The 27,320-nt window shown below is 43.7% G+C and overlaps 1 protein-coding gene across 4 annotated transcripts in view; it reads left to right on the forward strand.

Moving 5' to 3' along the window:
- RNF220 (ring finger protein 220) overlaps positions 1–27,320 on the forward strand; it is a 410,389-nt gene that overhangs the window by 66,770 nt on the left and 316,299 nt on the right. Inside the window, exon 3 of one of the 4 annotated variants that reach the window (XM_053244321.1) lies at positions 11,618–11,719. The exons of the other annotated variants lie outside the window; for them this stretch is intronic. Within the exon in view, the coding sequence (XP_053100296.1) occupies positions 11,618–11,719 (102 nt within the window). The remainder of the gene's footprint in view (positions 1–11,617; positions 11,720–27,320) is intronic. 4 annotated transcript variants of the gene reach the window in all.

Here is a 27,320-nt window from a genome sequence, read left to right on the forward strand (position 1 = left end):
ATGTAGAGCTTGTTTACTTGAAAACTAGGTCTTTGCCGCAGTTGTCAGCTAAGTAAAGGTTTTAAGCTCTTTCGTCCAAGAATGTGGCCTCTCCCACAAGCTGTGTGACTCACCTGCATCTAATCCCCACTCACTGTCTCTCCAGGCACAACTGGAAAACTGCCCTGTCAAGAAACTAGCCAACCAGAACTCAAACCCTAGAAAAGACTCACCCTAAACTTAGCTTGTCCTTTCCTCCTTGTTTTCTTGTTGGTTGATTTATTTATATATATTTGCTTGCTTGCCTGCTTGCTGATTGCTTTAGAGAAGAAAACAACAGCACTGCCTCCTCTGGTCTGAGCCTTGTCTTGTGATGAACTGCTTTCAAACTACCTCAGTAGTTATAGAGCCAGTTCAGATGACAATGGCTTAGATGTCAGAGTTATCTGGTCACTAGGCATTTAATTCAAAATCATTTGTTGGTGGACTGCGAAGAGATGCCCCACCCCTGGCTCACCAGGCCCACCTCCTGAGCTGGAGTCTGTCGATACTGCCCCTCTTCTCTCATCCTTCACTAGCCTCCCTCTCACAGGACACACTCTGCCTGCCCACCTGCCATTGTAGTCCAGCTGTTTTGCCCATCCTGAGTTTGACTGTCTGACATTGTCGCTTGCTTGCTTGCTTGCCTGCTTGCCTGCTCCTTTGTTGATTACTGCTGCTTGTCTCCCCGCTACTGCACTTCGGTGAGTTCTTTCTTTGGAGCTCCTGTGGGATGCTTGAATGGAGGAGACAAAACGTAGAAGTGTGGTGCCAGGGAGACAAACAGTGGTGAGCAACAGAGGGACAGGACAGCTAGCCGCAATGACAATCAGGCAGAATCCGAGTAGCAGACAAATGCTCACTGCTGCAGTAAGAGCAGTGATGGGTGGATGGCAGGCAGAGTGTGCCCCAGAAGGGATAGGCCAGTGAGGGAGAAAAGAAAAGGGATGGTGTGCTCCGGCTCTGGTGCAGGGGTGGAGTTTGTGGAAGGGCAGTATGATGTTTTGTGACTTTGGGGCACCAAAGGTTAACCATGTGGTCTAAAGGGTTTATATTTGACACTTCTTGATAGATGATCAGGAGCAGGTCTATCCTCCCTGAAGACCCTCACACTTTACCCTCGTCCTCCTTTGTGCTCCAGAGGAGGAGACTGAAAACTTTTGCTTTCAATTTTGAACTAACTCCTGAATGAGAGGAGATCTGGTCTTGTGGTAGCAAGCATGACTTATCCTCTTAGCTAAGCAGGGTCCACCCTGGTTGCATTTGAATGGGAGACCACATATGAGCACTGTAAGATATTTCCCTCAGGGGATGGAGCCACTCTGGGAAGATCAGAAGGTTTTAAGTTCCCTCCCTGGCTTCTCTAAGATAGGGCTGAGAGAGATTCCTGCCTACAACCTTGGAGAAGCTGCTGCCAGTCTGTGTAGAAAATACTGAGCTACAGTAGATAGGCCAATGGTCTGACTCAGTATATGACAGCTTCCTATGTTCCTATTATATCAGAGCTTGAGGAACAGTGGTTTGTTCTAACTGTGGTTTGATATTCTGGTTTCCATAACAAAGCACAGTTAAAACAAACCACAGTTCATTGAGTTTGAATGTCACAGGAACAGTAGTTAGTTCTGTTGAAGCTAGGACCCTGTTAGCATCAGCTCCCAGCTGCAATGTCTCATAGTTACCACTGGTGGTGGGTAGGGTTTGGGTCATGGATAAAAGTGCTGGACTCCTCTCCTATTTGTTCTTCCAGTGTTAATCTCCATTTTGTCTCTCCAGAGATGGCTCTCCAGAGATGTTTGTTTTGGTCTCTCTCTTCAACCATGAGCTACAGCTGAAATATGCTGCAGGCTTTTTCACATTTATTTGTAACCTTCTCTTTAAATAAATCCTTGTTGTTCTTCAATCCTAAAGAATTGTCTCAAGACCTCTTGCTTTGCTGCTTTCTCACCAAACTGGTTTTGCTCTGCTATTTGGGGACTGAACTGCCATTCTTCCCCTACAAAGGGTTATGGGCCCAGAAGCCAGTAAATAAACGAGAAAAGCCTAGAGAGTTAAATAGAAAGCAAAGCAAAGAGAAAAGCTTTGAAAATGGAGACAGCACAAGGATTTCAGATGATTGAAAAGTTGCAAGATCCTGAGTATGAGCGCTGGTCTTTCAAGATGGAGATGCTCCTCAAGAGTCATGGACTTGGTAGTGTTCTCCACACCCAGCATCCTGCAGATGCAGGAAAGAAGCAGAAAGAATGGGACAAAGCAGATGAAAAGGCATCAGGAATGATTTGCTTGGTGGTCAGTGACCCAATCATAGTGCATCTAAGAGAGAAAGAAAATGCAAAGGATATGTGGGAAACTCTGAAGGAATTCTATAAAAGGAAGTCTGTGGTTTCCAAAGTGCATCTAGTAAGAAACCTGAGCAATAAAAGGCTTAGAGAAGGAGAAAGTCTGTCCAAGCACATACATGGAATCTTAGAAATAGGTAAGCAACTGCAAGCTCAAGAAGTAATCATGCCAGATGCAGTTTTGATAGGATTTCTGTTGAATAGTTTGCCACATTACTTTGATAGTGTGACTAGTGCCTTGGAAGTCAAGGAGAATGCAGACTTACAGTTTGTAATTAACCATATAGAGGACTTTGATTTGTGCAGAAGTGAAGAAAATGCATTTAGAACCTTGCAAAGAAATAAGGAATGCTTTATTTGTGGAAGCCCCAAACACTTGCAGAATAAGTGTCCCAAGAATAAAGAGTTTTCAGACAAAAGGCAAGCAAAACAAAGTTGCAAAGAGAGTGAGTCGTCTGGGAACACAGAGTACAGAATTTACAAGCAATCAGGGACTAAAGCTAATAAGCAAAGGATATACTTTGCAAGAGCAGATAAAGTTTTGGAAGCGAAGTCTGAGAAATGCAGCCGTGGCATTTGCATTGACTCAGGTGCTACAAGCAACCTGATCAGAGAAAGGGAGAGATTTATAAACCTAGATACAAGTTGTAAAATTGCTATATATTTGGTAGATGGAAAACTGATGTATGCAGAAGGGAAAGGATCTGCACAGTTGCTCTGCAAACTGGAGAAACCATTGGATTAACACATGAATAAGCTTTTTATGTGCCTACTCCATTCGCTTCTCGGACTCCATCATGGCTTTTAGAAAGCTTGTTAAAACTTGGCTTTTTACCCAGGCTTTTACATAATCATTTTTATTTCTGCTTCTGTGTGTTTTTACCTGTTGTATTGTTTTTATGCTTGTATTTTATAGATTTTAAATTTGGTTTGTTTTTATATTTTTTAGCTTAATGTTTTTATTGTCTTTTAATTGTATATTTTAACTTTTGTAAACTGCCTTGGGGTTGTTTTTTAACGAAAGGCGGTATATAAATGCAACAATAAATAAATAAATAAAAATACTCTAGAAACAAGTCTGATTTCTGTAAAATATGCTACAGAAAGGGGCTTCGAAGTAAAATTTAAAGGGAAGCACTGTTTCATTACTCATAAACAGGAATTGCTTATGAAAGCAGTTTTAAAAGTAGTAGAATGTGTGACTGAAAAGGTCAAAATTGTGAAGGAATGCACACACATAGGATGTCTGAATTTGTGGCACAGAAAGTTAGGCCACAGAGATGCCAAAATGATATGTCAGGCTGAAAAGCTGGATTTCGTAAAAGGGTCTAAAAATAGCCTCCTGCAGCACTGAATCAAAGTATGCATGCTGTATAAGAGCAAAGGCAACATGGCCTGCTTTTCTTCCACACAAGGAGAGAGAAACACAGCATCCTTTGGATCTGATTCATAGTGATGTTTGTGGACCTTTGCAAGTTAATACATCAGGAGGGAATAAATATGTTCTTACTTTCATTTATGACTATTCTAGATACATATAGACATACCTGTTAAGTGAAAAGGGACAAGTACTAAACAGACTAAAAGAATATGTTGCAAGAGTGAGCAACAAGTTTGGGAGAAAGCCACAGATCCTCCGCACTGACAATGGTGGTGAGTACGCTGGAAATGATGTCATGAGATTCCTAAAGGAGGAGGGCATTGAACACCAAAAGACTGTTCCTTATACTCCGGAGCAAATGGAGTGGTGGAAAAAAAGAACCATTCTCTTATGGAAATGTCCAGATGTATGCTTGTAGATGCTGGTTTGGCTACTAAATTTTGGGGAGAAGCAGTGATGACTGCTACTTACCCTGCAAAATAGATTGCCAACAAAGGCCACAGGAACAACGCCACATGAATTATGGCATGGCAGCAAGCCCACTTTGAGTCATATAAGAATGTCTGGATCTAAAGCATACACCTATATACCAAAAACCAAAAGAACTAAACTCAGCTGTAGATCTGAGGAAGGAAGACTTGTTGGATATAAAGGATATAGGATTTTTGATCTTGCCACAGAAACAATTAGAATATGCAATGTAGCACACTTCAGTGAAAATGAAATTTAAAAAACCCACTAGTGAACTGCCAAACTTAGAACCCAGTTTTCAGTTGGAGAAAGAATCAAGGCAATATGATCAAAAGGAAGGATCCACTGTAAGTTTTACAGCTGACAGTAATTCAGCAGAAGAGGATGCTGATGACAAAGAGTGCAGCAATCAACATGACAAAATAAAGGAGTTCCGCCTAAGAAACTTTCCTACATTGCAAAGAGAAAAGTTTCAAGAACCAAGCCATGTGGCAAGAAATTAATAATTAGCGAGACTGGTGGCAAAGGGATTCTTGCAAACATATGGGGGACATTAACCCCACTGGTATGTTTCCCAGACTATGGGAAACACCTATATCAGGCAGCAATGATATAGGAAAAGGCTGAAAGGCACTATCTCATACTGCGTGGGAGATGGCCCTCCTGTATTCTACCAAAGACAACCATAGGGTTCTGTGGATGCCAGGAGTCGACACCGACACAACAGCACACTTTACCTTTATGATGAGACATTTGCTTCCATTGTAAAACACACCTCAGTAAAGACAGTCCTAAGCATTGCAGTGGCAAAGAAAATGCAAGTGGATCACATAGACATAAAAACTGCACTTCTTTGTGGAGACATCAGAGAATATATTTATATGGAGGATTTGTAGAAACTGGTAAAGAAAAACTTGTATGTAAGCTGCAGAAAAGTATCTATGGACTAAAGCAGGCTGCAAAAGCCTGGAGTGTCAAATTAAACCAGTTGCTAGTCAATGAGGGATTTACCCAAGGAAAGGCTGACCCTTGCCTGTACTCGAGGCCTATATACTTCCGTTGCTGATCTGATAATTTTTTATGAAAATAGAGAAGACAGCCTTGAAATAGTAAAGCACCTGAATAGTGAGATAGAAGTAAAATAACTTGGGCCTTTTTCACACTATCTTGGGATACAGACAGAGAGAGAAGAGGCTGGAAGCTATCTGCTTAACCAAAAACATAAAATAAATGATATACTAGAGTATTTGGGACTTAAAGAGGCCAAAGAAACAAGTATGCCTCTGGAAACAGGTTACCTAAAACAGAAGGAGGAGAGTGAATTTCTGCCAGATAACAGTGAGTACAGGACAGTGATTGAAAAACTTTTATATGTAGCTATGATAACAAAACCAGATATAGCTGCATCTGTGGGAATCTTGAATAGGAAATTAAGCACACTCAGCAAAGATGACTGGATTGTGGTAAAGAGACTAGGCAGGTACCTAAAAGGGACAATCCATCTAAAATTAAAGTTGTCTGCTAGTAGTGGACCCAAATTAGTAGGTTATATGGATGCAGACTGGGCTGAGGGTCAAACAGACTGGAAGTCAACCAGTGGTTATGTATTCTTTTATGATGGTGGAGCAGTCAGTTGGCATAGCTGCAAGCAATGAATAGTTGCTCTCTCATCTACTAAGGCAAAATATGTATCTGCCATTCAAGCATGTCAAGAGGGGGTGTGGCTGCGCAAGCTAATGTCGGATTTCAACATAGACAAACCAAAACCCACTGAGATGTTCGAGGATCATCAAAGCTGCATCCAGATCTCACAAATGGAGAAAATTAAATTTAGAACAAAATACATTGAAATAAAATATCATTATGTGCGGGATGCACAAGGAAAGGGACTTGTAAAATTGATTTATTGTCCAAGTGAACAAATGATAGCAGATGTGCTAAGCCAGCCATTTCTCAGGGATCGTTTCAAAACCTTGAGAGAGAGAAGTTGAGACTTCTAGACAGCAGCACAAGCCAGTGTGAAGGAGTGTTGGAGCTAGGACCCTGGCAGCATTAGCTCTCAGCTGCAATGTTTCATAGTGACATTTGGTCTATCTCTTCAGCCATGGAGCTACAGCTGAAATAAGCTGCAGGCTTATTTGTAACCTTTTCTTTAAATAAACCCTTGTTCTTCAATCCTAAAGAACTGTCTCAAGACCTCTTGCTTTGCTACTTTCCCACCAAACTGATTTTGCTCTGCTATATGGGGACTGAACTTCCATTCTTCCCCTACAAGTTCAAAAGTGGAAGCTTTCAATATCATCCACTGGCACATGAGCAAATGGCAGAGAAATATAGGCAACATCATTAACATGATATGACAATACAAGTGGGTGTATATGATATGACAATACAAGTGGATGATAATTTATGATAATGCAAGTGGATCATTCTGGTGTATTGCCCCCCTCTCTATACTGCAGACTCATCCAAACAAAAGATTGAAATCAAAATGGCCTCCACCATTTCTGCCTCTCCATTGCCCTTTGTCAAAAGCGCCTTTGCTAGACTTAATATAGTGGGCAGCACCTGCCCCCATTGAGGCCTGCCAGTGATGATAATTGAGTCAGACCTGGGTCCATATTGTTTGAATTTTCTGCCCCTGATCTCAGTTCCAGGCCAGCTGCTTCACCATTTATGGTGTGCCTTGAGGGTTTGACCCAGGCATAGACCTTTTTCACTCCTGTCTAGCATGCAGTTTGCTTCTTGTTGCTTTATATATATATCCTCTTACTACACTGCATTTTTGCCTCATATTCAAGTTTGGGAGCTGAGGTGAGCTTATTGGTGAATGTTTTTTTAAATGCAACTTTACTTTAACTGACCAGCTAGGGGTTTCAGAAATCAGACCCAGGCAAACGTCCCCAGCATAGTTCCGTGAGGAATTTAAATCAAAATTATAAGTAACGTTCCCAAAATTAAACCAATGATTGAGACAAACCATAGAGTTTTAATATTTTAAATTAGGTTAGGGTGTCCAAAGGAGCTAGGGCCTATCATTCATATCATCTCTGTAAGTAAATAACTGCTCATGTGAGCAGTCTACTTGTGTAAGTAGTGAAAGGCAAAATAAACACACTGATGGAAGTCCCAGTGGTAGCTTTCATGAAAGAGAATTTCTTCATCTCCAGCCCATCTCACTCTCATGAACTGCTCCTGGAACTCCTGTGGGTATGCCTGTCTGTTGTTACACTGCTCATAGGAGTAGACCATATGATTTTATGCAAATGAGCTAACAGATAATTTGACTTTGTGTCTAACTAATCTTGTCTTCACCATCTAATCTTGGATGGTATGCTAGTAAGGATGTATTTTATTTTTCTTTTATGTTTGTAGAAACATCTCTAACTACCTCGTAGTGTTCAGGCTATTGGTCTGGTCCAGTCCTCTTTGTCCAGTTCTGTGTAATCTGACTGACATGGGCTCTTCAAGGTCATAACCAGAGGACTTCTCCAACCCTGTTAGTGAGATCCTTTTACTGGAGGTGGCAGAATCTGAATTTGTGATTGAATAAGTACAAAGTATATGCTCTGCCCTTGATCTTCCTTCTTACATGCTTCATTCTTATATGCTTCATTTTATGTTCTGTTATGCCTTTGTTGCATAAATATTTTTTGATTAATGTTGTCTGAAATTATTTGAAAGCTGTGGCCTATACCTACATAAGCCTCAAACTGACTTTTTGCTGCTTAAATAATAGTCTGAATACGGAGCTGGAGAGCCCATTCTATTAAATACGAAAGTGGCACAGAGATGACATTATTTCCTGATACTCCTTTTGATTGCATTAACCATCTATCTTTATCTGTTTGGAGATAGGTAAATGGTAAGTTGGTGGCAGTACCCTGAGTGAGATGTCAGAACAAAACCTAAGTAACCTACTTGTATGTGAGTGTGAAAAGCCACAATAAGACTGTGTCTGACTGTGAGAAAGGTGTTGTACCAACTGAGAAGAACAACTATAGGTCAGTGGAAAAGCATGTACCTCGCTGGCAGAAGCCCCTAGGTTCAATTCTTGGCATCACCAGAGAGGGCTAGGAAATACTCATCTGAAACTGGACAGCCACTGCCAGTCAGCATAGACAGTACTGAGCTACATGGACTAATGGTCTGACTTAGTATAAGGCAGCCTATGTAAAAACACCCCTGGAGCTGTGACAATAATCAACAATGAATTCTCAGGATTACAATAAGTGGTTGCAGGTAGGGGTGTGCACAAAACTGGTTTTGTGGGCTCAGCTTGAATTTGAACTGGATTCGAGCTGACCCAGCCCAGTTCAGTTTGGGCCTGGCTGAACTGGACCCAGTTTTAGTTTGAACTGACTCTTGAGTTCTACTGGTAAAGGGGAATCTGGTGAGGATTCCCCTTTACCAGTAAAGGGGTGGAGGGTGGGGGCTTGCCTGAGGGTGGGAGGGGAGTAAGTGGCCATGGAGGTGGTGCCTCATTCCCACTCCTGCCAGCCTCTCCCAGAGTAGGCTAGGCCGGCAACGGCCCAATTCAGGCCTCTGCACATGCATGGAGGCCATTTTAGTCACCTCTGCATCACTGTTCCCTCCCAACAGAGATTCCCAGATGTTGTTGACTGCAATGCCCAGCATGCCCAGCTGCAATGGCCTTTGCCTGGAGATTATGGGAATTGTAGTCAACAACATCTGGAAATCCCTGTTAGAGGGAACACTGCTCTGCATGCACATGTGGTCACACAAATGGCCTCTGCAAATGCACATAGGTCACTAAAATGGCCTCCATGCATGCACAGAGGCCTGTACCAGGCCAAAGAAGGCCCAAACAGGCTGCCGGCAGCCCTACCTACTCTGGGGGATGCTGGCAGGGGTGGGGGTGCCACCCCTGCCATCCCGTGGCCAGCGGTGGCGGCACTTGTAAGTAGTTACTCCCCTCTTGCCTGCTCTACCCTTAGGCAAGCCCCCCTTGCCACTTTTCTGGTAGGGGAATCCTCACCAGATTCAAACCTCTCGCTTGGTTCAAACCAAGCCCAGTTTGGTTTCAACTTGGACCAGCTGAGGCCAGCCTGATTCAGCCCTGAACCTGTCAAGCCAAGCTGGCTTCAACATAGTTCAAGAAGCTGCAGTCTGGAATGGGGGGAAAATGACAAGGTCTCCTTACATGTGCAGTAACAGTAGTGTGCTAGCTAGTGGGCTCTTTAGATTATGGGCTAAAGCTATCAAATCCTTGTGACCCCACAACGCCACTACTGTTGTTACTATCTAACACTTAGGACTCTTCTAGACAGTGATCTATTCCAATTTCAGTGCAAATACAATGAAAGGTAAATACGTCAATCCAGATGATGTTGAATGATTATTGTAACTTGAAAAAAATACAGTTTATTCATGGATAGCTAGCAATTGCCAGCAGGTGGTGCTAAGAATGTTACGCGACATCCTTGAACGCTGTCTGGATTTATTTATCTATCTCCCATTGTAATTGGCACTGGAACTCGAACACACAACTTTCTTGAGAGCCCTTAAATATACAAAGTGTTGGCCACAATCTACAAAGTTTTGGCCCTTCCTGCAGTCTATATGAGATAGGCAGGACAAAACTGGAGTGAAGTGAAACAACTTGAAGAGGGATTTAAAAGAAGACAGGAAGGAGATTTAGAAGACAGAGGGTTTCAATAAATGGATAAAAAGTGTGTATGTACCCTGCATTGTAGCTTTTGCTGGATAGTTCTGTAAATTTCAGTTCAAAGGCCATAGTGTGATATCCAGGTTACGTGTTATGGATAATGAGCATGACCTAGTTGTGCTGTCATTTCCCCCTCCCCACCTCATGAGAGTGGGGATTGCTCTGCTTGTAATGAGTGGGCTCTCGTAGGGGGTTCTGAAATTGGCCATTCTGAAGGTAAGGCATGGGAAACTCCTGTCTCCTCCCCATCAATAGTCTGATGCCTCCCTCACATTACTCCCTGGTTACATAGGGACTGCTGGATATTTTACTCTTGCCTTTTGTTTAGGGGCTTCCATGACTATTCCAGCAGCTGAAATGCAGCAGAGAGACATTGTGGCTTGATTATTTAAATAACTCCAGCTGAGGAGATAGCGGCTGGAATTTGAATTTGAACAAAGTCAGTCCTGAATTAAGGTGACTTCTTGTGTTGAGGCTGACAAAACTTTTGAATGGCACAGCAGAAGTCTTTGTTTCACAGACTCTGAAGTCCTTTTATCAAGTCATAGTCAGTTGTTAAATGCAACTAACTGGGATTAATTCCATGGTGTGGATGCATGAGAGGACAGCCTTGTGGGTTGTAGGGCTGCTTCTGCTCATTGTTGTTAAAGTTTATGTGAGTGGAAAGATAAAAAGCTGAAAGGTAACAAGCTAGAAACAAGGAGCATGCTAACAATGGATGCAGTGGGCTTGAGTTGTGTGTGTTAGGGAATGTGCGCATGGTGTGTTTGGGTGTGTGATCACAAAATTCTTGGTACTGACTTAAGGATAGTAGATGGAGGTCCACTGCCATAGTCACCAAATGGTGCTTGCTCTCAAAGGCTCAAGAAGCAGGTGAGTAAATCTTGTGGCGAGCTTTGTTACTGCTGGACTCCTTTGTGCTGCATACAATAGACTCCCAACTCTTTTATTTTTGGTGTGTGTGTATGTATGTGCGCTCCAGATTTCTAGATCGCCAGCAGCAGTGGCAGGGGAGAGGAGACAATAGGCTTTGTCAGGGCTGGGTTTCCCCTTTACACAGCCTTAGTAGTCCTAGGGGGTGGGCTGTGCAAGTCAAGGAGGCTTTTGTCTTGTTGGTTTTATACACTCTTTTTTTGGAGGTTCGGGGTGGGGGCTGTTGAAGCTCCTGAATTTTAATCAGGTTGAACTTTTGAAGAATTTAGGGGTTTTGTTGAGGAGAGGGGGAGAGGAGGTTACTTCTAACTCAGACCAGTGTGCTTGTGAGCTCTCTTCTCTCAGTTGCTTTTATGGCACCTCGTTTGGCCATGGAAGTTCAGAGGGAATATATTACTTCCCATCTTGGGTAAAAATGGGTGTTGTTGGTGGTTATGCCTTGCAGGGATAGTGGTAGTGGTTCTGCATTGCTTGTGTGTGCATTGCTTTGTAGCTGTTTTTCAGAAAAGCCACCCTGTGTGAAATATGGGCCTCTCTGAATGGCCTCTTCCCTGTCCACATGAACACCAGGTTCACTCCTCTTTTTCTTGGAGGTGTTCTAGGTGTGGGGCTTTACTGCGGGATAAGGTAGTATAAGTTGGGACAAAAGTTTACAAAGTGCATATAAGCATGTATATGTGTAAATAAGTATAAATTGGAGTAAACCTGGCCTGTTCACATTGCTACTTTTTATTTTGGTTGATTACAGTTTGTTACAGTTTTTCAAACCTTGTCTTGTTCATATGGCAGGCCTCTCCTCATCCATCCCACCCATTTCTGCCCAGCACAGTTGCAGAGAAGGCGAGGGCACCCCGCCTCCTGCTTCCTATTGGGTCATTCATCTGTGCTCAGGTAGGCAAGGAGTGAGTGCACGTGCATGCATGGGTTCTGGTTATTTTTAAATTTTTGATTTTTAAAATATTTTTTCTCCCAGTGCGCTTGTGCATGTACATCTGCAGGGGAGCACAATCCAATGTTCCAAATTCCATCTACTGTCATTAAATGCTGCTTCAGCATTGGGGCTCTCACTGGGGGGCAGGGAGCCCAGGCACCAGGTTCTGTGCATTTGTACTTCTTAGCGATTTCCCCACTTTTACATCATTACATATTAATCCCCCCTACTTTTAAATTATTTTTAGTGCTCCTGCACACCTCCACTATTACAGAAGGAAGAAAACAAGTCAGAAATCCTTTTCAAGTGACACAGTTGTTCAAGAACACCTTGTCAAACCAAAAGACCACGGCCATCTATTGGAAATTGCACTAACATTAGAGAATCGTGGTGAAAAATAACTAAACAACTAAGAATCACTCAGATGGAGTAAAGTGGTCCACTGATTTTATTGATAATTTAATTCAACTCTCTATTAGTGTAATTTTGGCATAATCTTTTAAGAAACCATTAAAAATCAATAGATTTGCTGATTTACTTGAAATTAAATAAACAGAGTCCTGCCATCCTCCACTATCTGTGTGTCAAATTTAAGAGCTCTATGCCCAGCCACTACCACATTCTGAATGTTTCTGTTTTTCCCATAAATGGCTGTGGTTTTTGGTATGAAAATGTGCAGCTGTGCAATTGTGCCACTTCAAAAAGATTTCTGATTTGTGTTCTTCCTTTTGCAATAGTGAGGGGGGTGTAAGACCACTTTGCCAAACAAACAAAAATATTTTAAAAGTTCAGAGAAAAGTTACTGCAATTGCAGTTTGGGAAAATTTGCTAGAACTTTGCTAGAAGGCACTATGGAAGTCATTTCGTAATCCACACAAGCTCTTCATACAGTGCAGCAAAAAATGCCAGAGTATCCTACACTGCCATTTTAAAGACTCTTCCGAAGTGCAACTTTTTAAACATGCTTATATTACGTATTGAGGATCAGTCATCAGGAAAAAAGCTGTTGACTGTTTGAATGGCACTGTAAATCCCTCCCTTGTATGAACACCCGCCCCCATCCCATGCATAGTGAAACAGGAGTAAATCACCATTTTGAAAATCTCTTGCGGATGACAGATCTGACCAGCTAAAAAAGAATAAAATCACCCAGTCCTGAAAATCTGCCTCCTCCCCTACACTGAGATTTCAGACAAGCCAGATTGTAGAGCACAGCTGCCAACTTCAGTGTGGCTGACTGACCTGATGATGTGGGATGTCAAGCAACCCTGTAGGTGTTCAGAAATCTGGTTTGTCCTTTCTTCTCCTTCCTGCAGCTGGCTTCTGGGTAGTATTATGGATACATTTGATTCTGTCACTACTGTATACTTAGATTGGTGCTTGTATATGTGTGTGTTTGTGAGACAAGGCATGTTCACTCTCTCTTTATCATACACAGCAAGGCCTTCGAATGCAGATACATGGGCACCCCCACAGAATGGCTTTGTTTGCACTTGGCTGAATGCTCCCTGAGTCAGCTGGTGTGACAATAGAGTAGCATGATGAGGCTGTGGAGTCCAGAGCTTGGAAGGTTTGAATCTATGAATCAATCAAGAGTGGGTGGTTTCTGGGTACCACTCTATTTGTCTTTCAACCCCACCTCTTTGGTACAGAAACTCTCTAAATCCTCTTTGTGGGCAGGTTTGTATTGGACAGATGTGGGGCAGGGAAGGAGGTGTAGAATAATAGGCTGTGTTTTTAAAATCCACCCCTATATCTTTACTGTGAAATTTTAGGGATGAGATGGGGCTCAAAAGGTAATCTTACCCACCCTACCAATACTAAGTATTTTTGAGAATTTTAGATAAGTTATCAAATACAAAGACTGTTTAGCCTCTCTTGAAAACTAGTTCCCTAACTGATGTTCTCAAAACGTTTAGTATTTAAAACATATCTGTCTTTGGCCATCTTAAGGAACTTTAGTCTTTCCCAATAAGAAAAGCTGCTGCTAATAATAATAATAATTGTTGTTGTTGTTGTTGTTGTTGTTGTTGACATTCTCCACAACCCTCTGATAATGGAAGGAGGGATGCAAGTCTGCAAGGAGCTGAAGGCTTCTTTGCGCAGTGGAGTGGGAGAGGAGTGATTTTCGTGTTTCTCCCCTCCCTCCAGAAGCTCTTTATACTTGTATAAATACATTCCTGCGGAACATATTTATACAAGTGTCCAAGCCCCTTTTCATATCAGCTGCTCTGTGATTTTCTCCTCCACTCCCATTTCTCTTTGTATGAGCCCTCCCAAATATTTATTATTTTATTTTTCAAATTTATATTCCGGCCCTTTGGTTGCAGTTGCATTAGTGCAGCAGCACAGTGCAGACTGTGAGTCTCCCCATAGCATTCAAAATCTGTGCCACTTTTCTCAATCTCCTCTCAGAGGCTCTGTGCAGATGGCCCAGTCTGCCATTGTTTCTATGCTTGACTGAAAGCATAGCAAGCATTGACTGAAATGAAAGCAATTTCCAAGGCATCCTTGTGCTGTGCTTCCTTGCAGTTCTTCCTTGCATAAAACAGGGTATGTTTTATGCCCATTCAGGGCACAACTTAGGACTTGCCTGCATGGGAACTTTTTTGGTAGATCAGTTCAGCACTACATTGATGTAAAATTGCCTTGTGGGATTTGCACTGCATCATGGCTCCAAGACAATCTGCAATATCCAATAGCTGGCTGATGTAATTGTTGATGCAAACACACTACTGTCATCTCCATGGGAGCAAAGGTGTCCGCACAGCAACTTTCACACTTTTCCTGCTCCCTTGGCTACAGCATACCTCATATACCCTGTTATTTCTTCTTGCCATGTTGAAGTGGCAGCCATGGAAAGTGCAGCTGTGGTTGTTCCATGAGAAGAGATGGATGAGAAGAGAACATAACTGTGGAGTTTACTAATAAGTAATAGTTTACCTTTAGACATTCAATGAAGCTCACCTGGTGGTTAGTGCAACCAGTACCGCTGACAGAGTGGGCACTGCTCAATAAATCCTGGACTGCCCCTTCTCCAAGGGGATCTGGGAGCTCCTAAGGGCTCTGAGTCTAGCATCATCTCTTGATGATTCCAGGAAGTACTTGCATGTTGCTCAAAAGCCGCAATACAGTATTACGTTGAAGTTACCATAATGTGAAGTGTACAAGAGGTCCTTCTGCTGGGTGTAATGATTTGTTGTGAGTGCAAGGTTCTGTTTATTTCAGGGCCATTATGAAGGGTTTATATGGTATTTTGGGTTAATGCCAGCCACAGTAATTTATGGTGATCTAGGGTGGGACTTAACAGGTTGGTCTAGTTTGCCATTTTTCTTTTCTGATTTATATTTGATTGAGCGGTTGATTGAATTATTGATTAACTGGTGGCTATAAAAGAAATGGAAGTATCATTTTTTCTAGTAGATATGAGTCTGCTTATCTTCTGTTCCTACAATAATTTGGCTTTATTTTTAACATGAGTGAAGTGTTGTGGGATTCTGGCACCTGTACTTATTTTCACAATTAACTCAGATGTAATTTCTTTCTAATTTTAATTAAGGCTCAAGTTGATAACTAAGACCCTGTTTGGACATAACACCAAACCAGAGGTAAACATGCCAGAGGTTTGACTTTGTGATCGTCCAAAAGCATGAAGCTGTGGTTCATCACCCAACTGTGGCTCTGCTTTCACTTCCAAACTTGAATTTGAACCCTCAGTTTGTTATGAGTTTTGCTGCTTAAACCTGAGGCTAGAAGACAGCATCATCTGAATTCTGCTGCTGCTGTAACCTGGATTTCATGCACAAGTGCCTCCCAACACCGTAGAGAGGCTGGCTCAGAGCAGCCCACAAATACGTCAGTTCTAGGGCAGCCACATTTCTCAGTGGCCGTTTCTCGGAGCTGATGCCCCACCCTCTGGCGTCTCCTTGTTCCTCATGTCGCTGCTTGCTCCTGCCGTGTCCCTGCAGTGCATGCATTTAAAGGGATGGAACGGCATTGGGGGAAGCATACTCTAAATAAAAGGAGAATAGACACATGTGCAAGGAACTTTTTCATTGACCTCACACCTGATCTAGTCCCATTCCTGGGGCTTTCCAGTGTTATCAATGGAGTGCAGTTTCTTTGGTGTAAATGTACACAAAGGTGCGGGAGGGGGGAGAACCAGACCAAGGGACGTTCGCAAGAATCCCAGGAGAAGACACCATTTGTTGGACCATGGAAGGGCCAGGGTTGGTGGTCTGGTATTCCAGGAACAGATCTTATTGACTTCCTAGGGGTGGATATGTATATTAAGGCAAGCAAAGGATCCTGGTTCACCATTACCAAGGGTGCCACTTGGCTACCAGACCCGGGCAAAGCAGTGAGAAAGACCCAGCACACTCTCTTCCTTGTGCCAGCTTGCCAGTTGGGGGGTTAGCCTTCTTATGAGAGAGCCAGTCCACCAGAGAAAACAGAAACACTGATGTGTTTCATCTCTCCATTTGACTGCATGCCCATGAAGTAAACCTTCCAACTATAGGGCCTTGCTGTTATGGAGCTCCTGGCAGTATGAGTACAATATAACTCATACACCACACCAACACGCTTGCATCCCAACCCTTCCAGACTTAAAAGTAGTCTGGGCTGCTTCAGGTATTCAAGCGGTTTCGGGTTGGGTGGGCAGACAAAGAGAGACTGGGGATGAATCCTACAGGTGAAACTCAGAAAATTAGAATATCGTGCAAAATTCCATTAATTTCAGTAATGCAAATTAAAAGGTGAAACTGATATATGAGACAGACGCATTACATGCAAAGCGAGATAAGTCAAGCCTTAATTTGTTATAATTGTGATAATCATGGCGTACAGCTCATGAAAACCCCAAATCCACAATCCCAGAAAATTAGAATATTACATGGAACCAAGAAGACAAGGATTGTAGAATAGAACAGTATCAGACCTCTGAAAAGTATAAGCATGCATATGTATTCAGTACTTGGTTTGGGCCCCTTTTGCAGCAATTACTGCCTCAATGCGGCGTGGCATGGATGCTATCAGCCTGTGGCACTGATGAGGTGTTATGGAAGACCAGGATGCTTCATTAATGGCCTTCAGCTCTTCTGCATTGTTTGGTCTCATGTCTCTCATCCTTCTCTTGGCAATGCCCCATAGATTCTCTATGGGGTCAGGTCAGGCGAGTTTGCTGGCCAATCAAGCACAGTACACTGTATACTTTTCGGAGGTCCGATATTGTTCTATTCTACAATCCTTGTCTTCTTGGTTCCATGTAATATTCTAATTTTCTGGGATTGTGGATTTGGGGTTTTCATGAGCTGTACGCCATGATCATCACAATTATAACAAATTAAGGCTTGACTTATCTCGCTTTGCATGTAATGCGTCTGTCTCATATATCAGTTTCACCTTTTAATTTGCATTACTGAAATTAATGGACTTTTACACGATATTCTAATTTTCCGAGTTTCACCTGTATATCCCAAGCAAATCAGTACCGGCAGGGCCTGACACTTTGGCCAATGCAAACCAGCCACTGTGCAGCACTCTGGGATGTGACACCCATGGATTAGAATGGTTCCTAGCTAGCTGAGTGACCATGAGAAGCTAAACTGGGCATGGAGATGTGTTGCAGGAGACCAGACTCTTTTGAGGGCACTTTTATTCTCGGTTCTCGGCAGTCACCAGGACCTGGAGGGATGTTGCTGTGGAATCCTTCTGGGGCTTTGGTGGAACTGTCAACCAGACCGGGCAATAAAAGCCCTCCAGACTGCATGCATATCTCTGTGGCCAGGCACTCTCATGAGAGATTGGTCCACTCTGGAGCAGGATCAATCTTTGTCTAGAATTCTGCTCTAGATGGATGTTTGGCTTATGATGTTTGGCTGAGACTGGGCCTTGGGGCCCTCGAGGGGCTGGGCCTCCCTTCCTCTACCAACTTGTACAAAATATAGAATGATACTACCAAAAATTGAAGGGGCAAATCCTAAGTAATCTCTACCTATTCCTAGCAGTCTCATCCTATCCATCCATCCATCCATCCATCCATCCATCCATCCATCCATAAGCACTCATACACAGGATAGGGATGGGGTCTAGTGGAAGGGAAAAAATAGAAATCCTTGGAGAAATGGGGGGGGGGGCATGTGTCTCCTGACATATCTGCTGGAGAATGGGCTGCTGTGGGTGTGTCACAAATGGCCATTGCCGGTAACAAACTCATTCTGTGAACATATGAGAAAAAGTAGAGGGAACGCATGTGCAGTCTATCTTTAACCAGTACAAGTGGGAAGAGAGGGGTCCAATCTTTTTTTCCCCAAGGAGGGAAGAGGGGAGCCACAAGATCCTTCCAACCCAACTGTGGAAGATAGTGGTGCGAGTGGTGAGAGGAAAACATTAACATGTCTTTGCCCTGCCGAGGGCGGGCAAACATTTTTGAAAAGGCATAAGCAGGCTGAGCATGCCCCCTCTAACACTGTAGCTCAGGGTTGCAGCTTCACTGGCGTTCTGATGCCTTGCCCACAGTCTGGCGACGTGAGCGTAACGGAGCTTTCTGGGATGCCGCCTGGGCAAACTAGGAAGGAGGAGGAGATCCTCTGCTCAGAAGTTCATCGTCTGTGGCATGATTCACTGATTAATCACAGCTTCATCTACTCGAGGTTTCACGCTATGTCTGAACGTGGCCTAACTGTTGTGGAAAAGAATTAATTCAAAGCAATGGTAGCTTTGCCATGCTGTAAAGCCATTTGATGTAGCGGTCTTAGTTTAGATATATTTTATAAAACCTAACAAAACTTTCTTCTAGAAGCTTAGATGTATATCTACAATACAGTTTATTGTTAACAACCATCAAGCAAGAATGGTCACTTCAGCTTTAAAGCCACTTTTATAATCTGTGTAAGGTTAGGTTGTCATGATTCCTAGGCTTTTGGCATTGTCTAACAGAGATCAGAATAGGACTCACAGGTTTCTTTCCCCGCAGCACTGACATTCACAGATAGCCACATTTAAGAGGGAATTCTGTTCTACTTTGTTTTGCTTTTTTCAGTTTGTGTCCCTTATTTCTTCTCTGTGGTTTCCAGTCCAACCTGATGCTTGCATTCTTGATCCCTGCCTCTCTACCTTGGGGTTCAGTTAACTTTCCTCCTGTAGCACAGGTTAATGTCAGGGCCAAGGGATTCTTCTGCACCCTGCTTGCCTTGTTCTGTTGCCGGCAGCTTTTTTCATTATTTATTTAATGTCTTGTACCGTAAATAATGGTGACTTTATGGTTATTAGGAACGGGTTAAGGTACATGCGGGCAGCACCAGGCTGCCTTCAAAAGGAACAGCCCCGGCATAAAATGTTGTGATAATTGCTTTACTGCTGAGTGCTTGGTCTTTATTTTGTGTCCGATTTGTCTCTTAAGCCAGCGTAACATTCTCCCCGCTGCAGGAGAATGCCGAGAGCAAATTGAAGGTCTGAGCGTGAACAATGCAACATGGTGCACTGCTGGGTTTTTCTTTTCTCTTTCTTCGTTCCTCTCCCGACCACCCCAGTCCCCCTCCCCTTCTAGCTCTCAGCCCCTCTGCAATTATCACACCTCCCCAATCTCTTCTCACCATTTGAACTTAAGAGCTACCAATGGCCCATCCAGCCCAGCATTCAGTACCCAAGAATGATCAGTACTAGATAGCTTCAGAGGTGATTCCTAGGGAAAGTTAGTAGAAGCCATAGATGTGGTGTTATATAATCCCCTCACTGTAATGTAAGGTTCTAGCTACCAGAAGTTTAAGCATTTGCTTGAGGCTGAAATCGACACACATACCCACACTTGGTTGATTATTGTTGTTGCCCTCAAACATTCTTCTTTCAGCATGATATAAAGGGAAGAGAACATGCCCCAGTTGTTAGAACCAATGGTGAAAGCGGGTGGCAGTGCCTTTCCAAGGAAGAAGCAAAATGATGGCTGGGCAGTTGCTGCACAGGGCTGCACAACTTTGACCTCTAGCTGCTTTTGGACTACAACTCCCATAATCCCTGGCTGTTGGCCATTGTGGCTGTGGATGATGGGGTCTGTAGTCCAACATCTGCAGGCGGGCTGAAGTTGTGCATCCCTGTTCTTGAGCCTGCTAAGGCTCTCAAACTCATACCTGAGGGGCAGTTCCATGCCACATCTCATGCTTGGAGGCACAGTGGTACGGCATGCTCTGAAGTGTTTTCTGCCTCTTTTGCACATGTAGCCAGACAGTGGGAATTTAGGGAAGACAGAATCAACTTGTCTTTTTCCTGTTTTTGTTGCAGCACTGCAACACTGAAGCTCTTCCCTTATTAAGAATACAATTGCAGCAAAGGGGATTTTTTGTCGTGTCAGTTCAGCTGGGAAAAGGAGTTACTTGATCATGGGCTCAGTAAGCAGCTATTAAGGTTGTTCATAGGACTGAAATTCCTGGCAGCTAGCGAGGGCTGGGTGTGGGGAGGCAGGAGTATACTAACTTCCTCCACACAATCATCTTGCCTCCATCACTGTGCTGTGCCTCCACACACATGATCACCATTGCAGCAAGCAGTGCAGCATTCTGGAGGCTAGGGAAAAGCTGCCTGGCTTCCAGAAATCCCACAGTGCACCACTTGAAGAGCAAGGTGCATTGGTGGATTCCTGCGTGAGACGGGTGTTCCAGGTGCCCGGCTTTGTTTCTGCTGAAGCTGCGTGCAGTCTGAGCATTCACATGACCATTTACCTGGGTAAATAGTAGGGTAAAAAACTCGGCCTATGGGAAGGTGGCACCAGGATCAAGGCCAATCAAGGCTGTTCTTCACATGAGCACTCAGCAGCCCTACCCAGATAGGGCTTCCCAAGCCTGGGTAGGTCTGCTTGTACAAACAACCTTAATGTCGTCGTCTCATTCTTGTATTTCAACTTCTTCCTTTGCATTATATTGGTGTAAATACCAACCTTCTGACTGATTTCAGACCTCCCCAATGGACCTGGAAGGCAAATAATGGGCCTGTCCTGGAATGACCAGTAACTTTAGTCAAGAGGTTGCAGTAGGTGAAATTAGGCGGCTTTTGGAGGTGCCCATTTTAAAATGACCTGTGGATTATTTTCTGAAGGACTGTAGACTCGTTTAGCAAAAGGGAAGTCATGTCACTTGAGAAACCATTCATTTCCCATCTTTGCAACAGGATTTATCTGGTTCATCAAAAATTGGTTGAAGTCCTACATTAATGTAGCTGATGTAGCGGCACAGAATTTCCAGATGGGCAATACCATATCACCTTGAGGATGTGTACTTTATATGGCAGAGAGCCAGTTAACAATGCTAGTCTATTTAGAAAGTCAGTCATGAGCTACAGATGCTTTCCCTGCGCTTATTGTCCCTTTTATATTTGCTCCAGGTTTTCAGGGGTTTCTCTTTCGGGACTATGTTGTTTACCATTATTAACTCTTGTTCATCAGTCTAGCAAGCAGGCAGAGGAACAATATCAAATCTTTGAGCTCTGGCTTATATTCAGCATGGTACTATCTACATTGCCAAGAGCAAATGGACTGAGAAGTTACAATTTAAAGACTTAACTTTTCAACTTATTGAGACAGAAAATTTTCACAGAAGAGGAAGAACCTTCCTGGTATGTCTGTGTATGAACCCAAGGAACTCTACAGGTAGAAGTGTTTCTCTTCAGAACTAAGGCATCAGTCAGAAAGCACTAGCCATCAGTTTTGGCTGATGTCTGTTGATGTTGATGTTATTGATGTTGTTACTGGCAAAGAGCAAATCACTGTTTGAAATCAGATCTAAGGATAAGCCATAAACAAAATGGTGGTTGCTAATTAATAAATAAAAGTGGAATATGAATGGAAACAGTTGAGAAGGATTTATGATTGGATCTTGAATGACTTTAATATAAGGCATCAATTGATGGCTCATAGGGGTAATCCACATAAAGAGGATACTCTTTTGTCTTCATTTAGAAGATGTTCCTTTTAGCTGGGAAATGTGAGGATTGAGGGACAGCGAAGTGATGAAAGTGTGGAGGAAAGAGAGTGCCTGCTCTAGGCAATCATAGGTCTGGGGTGGCCCTAAAGAAACAGTGGCTTTTATATAAATAAATAAAGCTTCCCAACTCCATTATGGGACTGTAACCGGCCACCAAAGTCAGCCGCAAAATGGCCAGCACCGCAGCCTCTTCAGGCTTAATGTGTCCTGTTTTCTGACCCTGAAACATTCTCTTTATGAAAGGATCAAGTTGGGAGCATTGTCCCAGCGCCTTGAAAAGAGCGGCACAGAATGTGCTTTTGTGTTAACTTGCCTTTTTTCCCTTTTCTGAGCTACTGCCTGCTGTGCTCCCCCCCCTCCTGTTTTAAAAGGCAACTAGGCAGAGGGTGGGGGAAGAGAGGCTGGGACGGACAGTGATACAGACAGAGACTGTCTTGATGAACCATCTGTGCCGGGGTGTAGTCCAGTGGAGCTGAAAAATTAAACAGCATTTTCAATTAACTTTCTGTCCCTCTCTTTCTCCAGTACCTTTTCTTCCCCACCCTTTCCCGGTTTTGTGTGCAAGTTTTATTTTAACCCTTTCAAAGATGTTGCTGGAGTGGGAAGATGTTTGCGTTTAGGGCAAGTCCATTGGTAACAACCCATGAATTGTCAGGCTGTTCATAAACTTGTAGTTCATTAGTTCTGTCCCTTACAGAGGTACCATTCAGACTGTACAAAATCATAGGCATTTATGGTTTGCATATTAGTGTCTGGCTCAACTCCTGAAGCTGGTGGTGTTTGGGTGAGCCATCACATTATCTTGACCTTGTTCACGCTGTGACTTGCTGTAATAGTCCTTGACTTACCCTCTGTTGTTGTTGTGTGGCATGGTGCTCCTCTGGCTAAACCCATGCATACCTTGTAGGTAATTATTTTTTTGGGTTTTTTTGTCTTTTAAAAGGACTTTCTGTCTCCTCTTCATAAACCAGTTGTATTGGGAAGTGAGCAAGCACACACCAAGACAGACCAAATGACCCTGCTAGCTCCTTCTCAGTGTTATAGTACAAATGGGAGAGGAACCCAGGAGTCCATTAGAATTAGGTGAGGTGGATAGTGAGGGTTAATTTGCTCCCCTTTATTGAGGTGTGAATAGCTAAGGATTAAGCATCAATTGCCCCTGGGTGGCTGTGTTCACACTTCAGCTAAGGAGCTGCCATTGCAAAGCAACACATCTTGCATGAAGGAATGCTTGAGGCTCCTTGCCACCAGCTCTGGGACCTGCCCCAGCCCCAGTATTGGTGATACAGCAGCCATTGGTGCAGCTGTACTTTGCCTCTTAGTAGTACAGCTGTATTGTTAATGTGGCTTATATGCCCCAGACTGGGCAGGCAATGATCGTACTTGAGAGCTGAGAGTATCAGCACAATCCTGTGATTAGGATTTCTGAAAACAAGTGGCTTTAAGGAGATTTCTGAAGGCTGATGACCAGAGTGCCATGGCCCTGTTCAACTGCCCTTGCTGAGGATGCAGCTTTAGCTGTAGTGGTGCAGATGTCCCTGTTTATGACTTGTAGTTGGAACTTAAACACACTAACACTAATGCAGGCATTGGTATTGGGCTCATAATCTCTGCTTACAAATAAAAGTGCTACTCTCATTGCATCTGGGATGAGTGATTCTTAATGAATTTGCTGAGTGGTGTTGTTGTTTTTACTGCTTTGAATGGAAGGCCACTGCATTAGTTCGTGGGATCTCTCTTCTAAAGTGAGTGTAGTGGATTTCCAAGGCAGTCAGTATGTCTGAGCAAAGCAAATGGATCCTAACTGTGTATGGTTAGCACATCATTTTGCCTTATTGTGATGATAAGCTTTCCTGAGCTTTGCTAGGATTCTTCTCAGCTGAAGGTCTGCCTCCTCAGCACCTATTCCTTTCCCCCAAGTCATTAATAAGTGTATTAAAGAGTGTGGAGCACAGGGGCTCTGTGCAGTTAATGTTCTGCCTGGACCAAACAGTGGCTGCGCATTCCCACTCCTAGTTTCCTTTTTCTTAGACACTTTCTGATCCATGACATTACTTTGCCTCCCACCTACACTCTTTTCGTTTCTTTAGTAGCCTTCTCATCAAAGCCTTTTGAAAACTCTAAATAAATTACAATAGCTAGTTTTCCTTCTCTGTCTGCTCTTTGGCTGAAACACAGATATAGTACTAGAGGATAAAGACGGAATTGATTGCCTTTTGCAGATGATGTGCTGGTTTTGTTAATATCTTAATTGTGATTGTCATCAGGATTTATAATTCTTTAATTCTTCCAGAAATTTACCTGCCACTTAAGGGAATGCAGCAGCCTGTGGTTCCTAGGTGTCTGCCTGCTTTCTTTTTAAAAACAGATTTCAGAATTTCTCATCTTGGACATGATAGATCTTATGGAGAAGGGATAATGTTTTTGTTAGCAGATCAGCTCTCCAGTCCATAGACATGTAAGATATAAGGCATAAACCAGCTCTTTGTAAAATGGATCTACAAGGCAGTAGCAGCTTGTCCTCAGGAGCCATGAGGTGCGACTGCCTCTGATTCCCAGCAGCTCCGATGGCTCCTCCTCTCTCCCCCATCCCACCCTGAGGAGAGCTGCACTGCCTGCCAGCTGGCCATTGGTCAGGTAGAACTGTGCAGCTACAAATGGCCTGATGAATGGCCAGCTGGCATGCAGTGCAGCTCTGGTTAACTGTGGGGCAGGAGAGGAGAGGAGCAATCGGAGCTGTTGGAAACCAGAGGCAGCTGTGTCTCATTTGCCACCCACCCCCACCCCCACCCCCGTTGGACTCATTAGGTCAAGCTGCTGCTGCTACTAGGTAGTATAAAACCCACATGTGTATGTGTAATGTTTGTATTGTTTATGGAAATTTGTAAAACAAACATTAAAAATAAAACCTTGGTGTGCAGACAGAGGATAGAGATGTGCACGAACCTGTTCGACGTTCTGTTCTTAGAACACTGAACAGGTTCGGAACTCCCACATTCGAACCGGTTCGAACGTGGGGGTGAGGGTGGCTTTAAGGACGGGGGAGGGTGCACTCCCCCTCCCGCTGCGCTTCCCCCTCCGGCGCTCGACGCACACACGCACGGCACTTCCGGACAGGGAAACAATGAGGCGGCAGGGAGGTCTGCTGCCGCCCTGATGGACTATTTATACACAGAGCGCCGGAGGGGGAAGTGTGTGGGGGGGAGCACCCTCCCCCATCCTTAAAGCCATCCCTGCCCCAAAATGGGAGCCAATTCCATGCACATCTCTTACAGAGGATTGTTGGATCTCAGCCATTATTTGCTTGAGAACTCTGCATTTCTTACAGTCTGCAAAATCCAAAGTGGATCTGTCTTAGTGGTTGTTTGTGTGATGGCTCCCATTACCCCCAAAGTCTCTCAGTTCTCCTTTCAGTAAAACTCTCAGTGCTTTGCACTGCACTTATCTCCCTTTACCACTTATTTCTGTAGTAAGAGGCCACAAAGTGTCTTTAACTAAGTTTGAGGTTCCTAAGATGTTGCTTACATTAGGCTGCATCAAACCAAATTAAGTTTATTTGATAAGTTTTCACAGTCACAAAAATAAAATAGTTTAAACTAAACAAATATGTAAGCCATTAACATTACATTTGCAGTTCAAACATTAAATTTGAAGTGTTTTAATAGCTGTCGAAAAGTTAAAATAGACTAAAAACCAAGATGCAAATTATACAGATAAATTCTTTAGCATAGAGAAGCCATAAAATACAATTAATATGTAGCACATATCTTGGAATATCACAGTTTGGTGCAGATGCCTTGGCCCACCCATCAAGTCACATTCTTTTCTGCTGCCTCCCATATGACAACAGTCTTTCCTGAGCCTTGGGTAGGTCAGCCAAATGTATGAATGTTGAAACAACCTTGGACATTTTCTCCATAGAACTGAAATTCTACCACACTACTAGAACATATGTCTTACCTGCACTTCTTTGTACAGATGTTTTGGATCCTGGCCATTCCACTAGCCATTTATGAAATGCTGTCCTTGCTTAGTTAGTCCTTGTTTAGTTAGCTCTATCACACTATGTAATCAGGATTATCCCAAGATGCTTTATTTATTTATATTTATTTATTCGATTTCTATACCACCCTTCCAGAAATGACTCAGGGCAGTTTACACAGAGAAATAATAAACAAATAAGATGGATCCTTGTCCCCAAAGGGCTCACAATCTAAAAAGAAACATAAGGATAGACACCAGCAACGGTCACTGGAGGTACTGTGCTGGGGGTGGATAGGGCCAGTTACTCTCCCCCTGCTAAATGAAGAGAATCACCACATTAAAAGGTGCCTCTTTGCCAAGTTATCAAGCTTTAGCCTCTGAGATGGGACATTCAAATGGATACACGGGCACACATGCACACAAGCCTCGATAAAAAAACAAGCAATTCGCTACCCTTTAATAATACCCAGAGCTGTCATCTGAGGCTCCATCTTGCTCTGGCCCATTTTAGGGCTTCCTCTGCATTGAACTGGCAAGAATGCCCCATGCCACCTTATCAAAGTCTTGTGGCCTGTTCCTAAGTATGTGCACTTAGAGGTAAGACCCGTTGCTAGAGCTGACTTGGGCTACTAGTCTGAAGTTCTTCCAAGCAGTATAAAGGCAGGAGGCCATTGCCTTCTGCGCAGGGGCATAGCTAGGGGAGAGGGGGCCCGTGTTCATCCCTCTCTTGGGCGGCCCCCCCAGAGTGAGGGAGACAATGAAGAAAATAGGGAGGGATGGACCTGGAGGGCCCTCAGGAGCTGGGGGCCTGTGTTCTTTGAACCCTTTCATTCAATTATAGCTACGCCTCTGCTTCTGCGACCCTTTTCACATCTGCTGCTGCTAATAAGAGAGAGAAATTGGCATTGGAAAGGGAAGGTCCTAGGCTAAACCACACACAGCTGGATGGGCAATGGCAAGTTGGAGAACAAAATCTGCACCCAAGACATCAGGCTGGTGTGCTAACCATTTGAAAACACAGCCTGGTTGAATCACCACCCTCACAATGGGACAGGCTACAGCTACCAGGAACTGCTGCTGGCATGGTTCAGATTGGGAGCTGGAGGAGGTGTGGGGAAGGGAAAGCCGTAACTGAATTGCTGAAAGGCATTCTTGATTTGATTTAAACAAAAACAAAACTCTGGCAGGCTGGCTGGGTGGGTGGTTGGCAGGCAGGGACCTCCCCTCCTTCCCCCATCTCTCACACCCGAGTGGGGAGCTTTCATTCTGCTAGGTCAGCCCTTCCTCAGTGGGAGCCAAAGTGTCCGTCATGTTCTGGCTTCCTTTCTCTCCATGAAAGGGTGGGCGAGACCTTTGCATTCAAAGCAGTAGTGGTTCTGGGAGGTCCCTTTCCTCTCTGGGTATGTGGGGGCGGGGTGGAGAGACTGACAACAGTGGCAGTGATGCGCAGACACTGATCCCTTCAGAAGAGGCGCAAGAGATCAGCTAGTTGCTTTTTAGACCAGACAGGGAAGTAAATTCTCCTCTGTCCCACTCACTCACTTATTTGTGTCTCTAGAGCCCCATTACATGTTTAGTTCAACACACGTACAATTTGTATACAAGG

The sequence above is a fragment of the Hemicordylus capensis genome, chromosome 4 (genome assembly GCF_027244095.1).
Source record: "Hemicordylus capensis ecotype Gifberg chromosome 4, rHemCap1.1.pri, whole genome shotgun sequence".
Classification (NCBI taxonomy): domain Eukaryota; kingdom Metazoa; phylum Chordata; class Lepidosauria; order Squamata; family Cordylidae; genus Hemicordylus; species Hemicordylus capensis.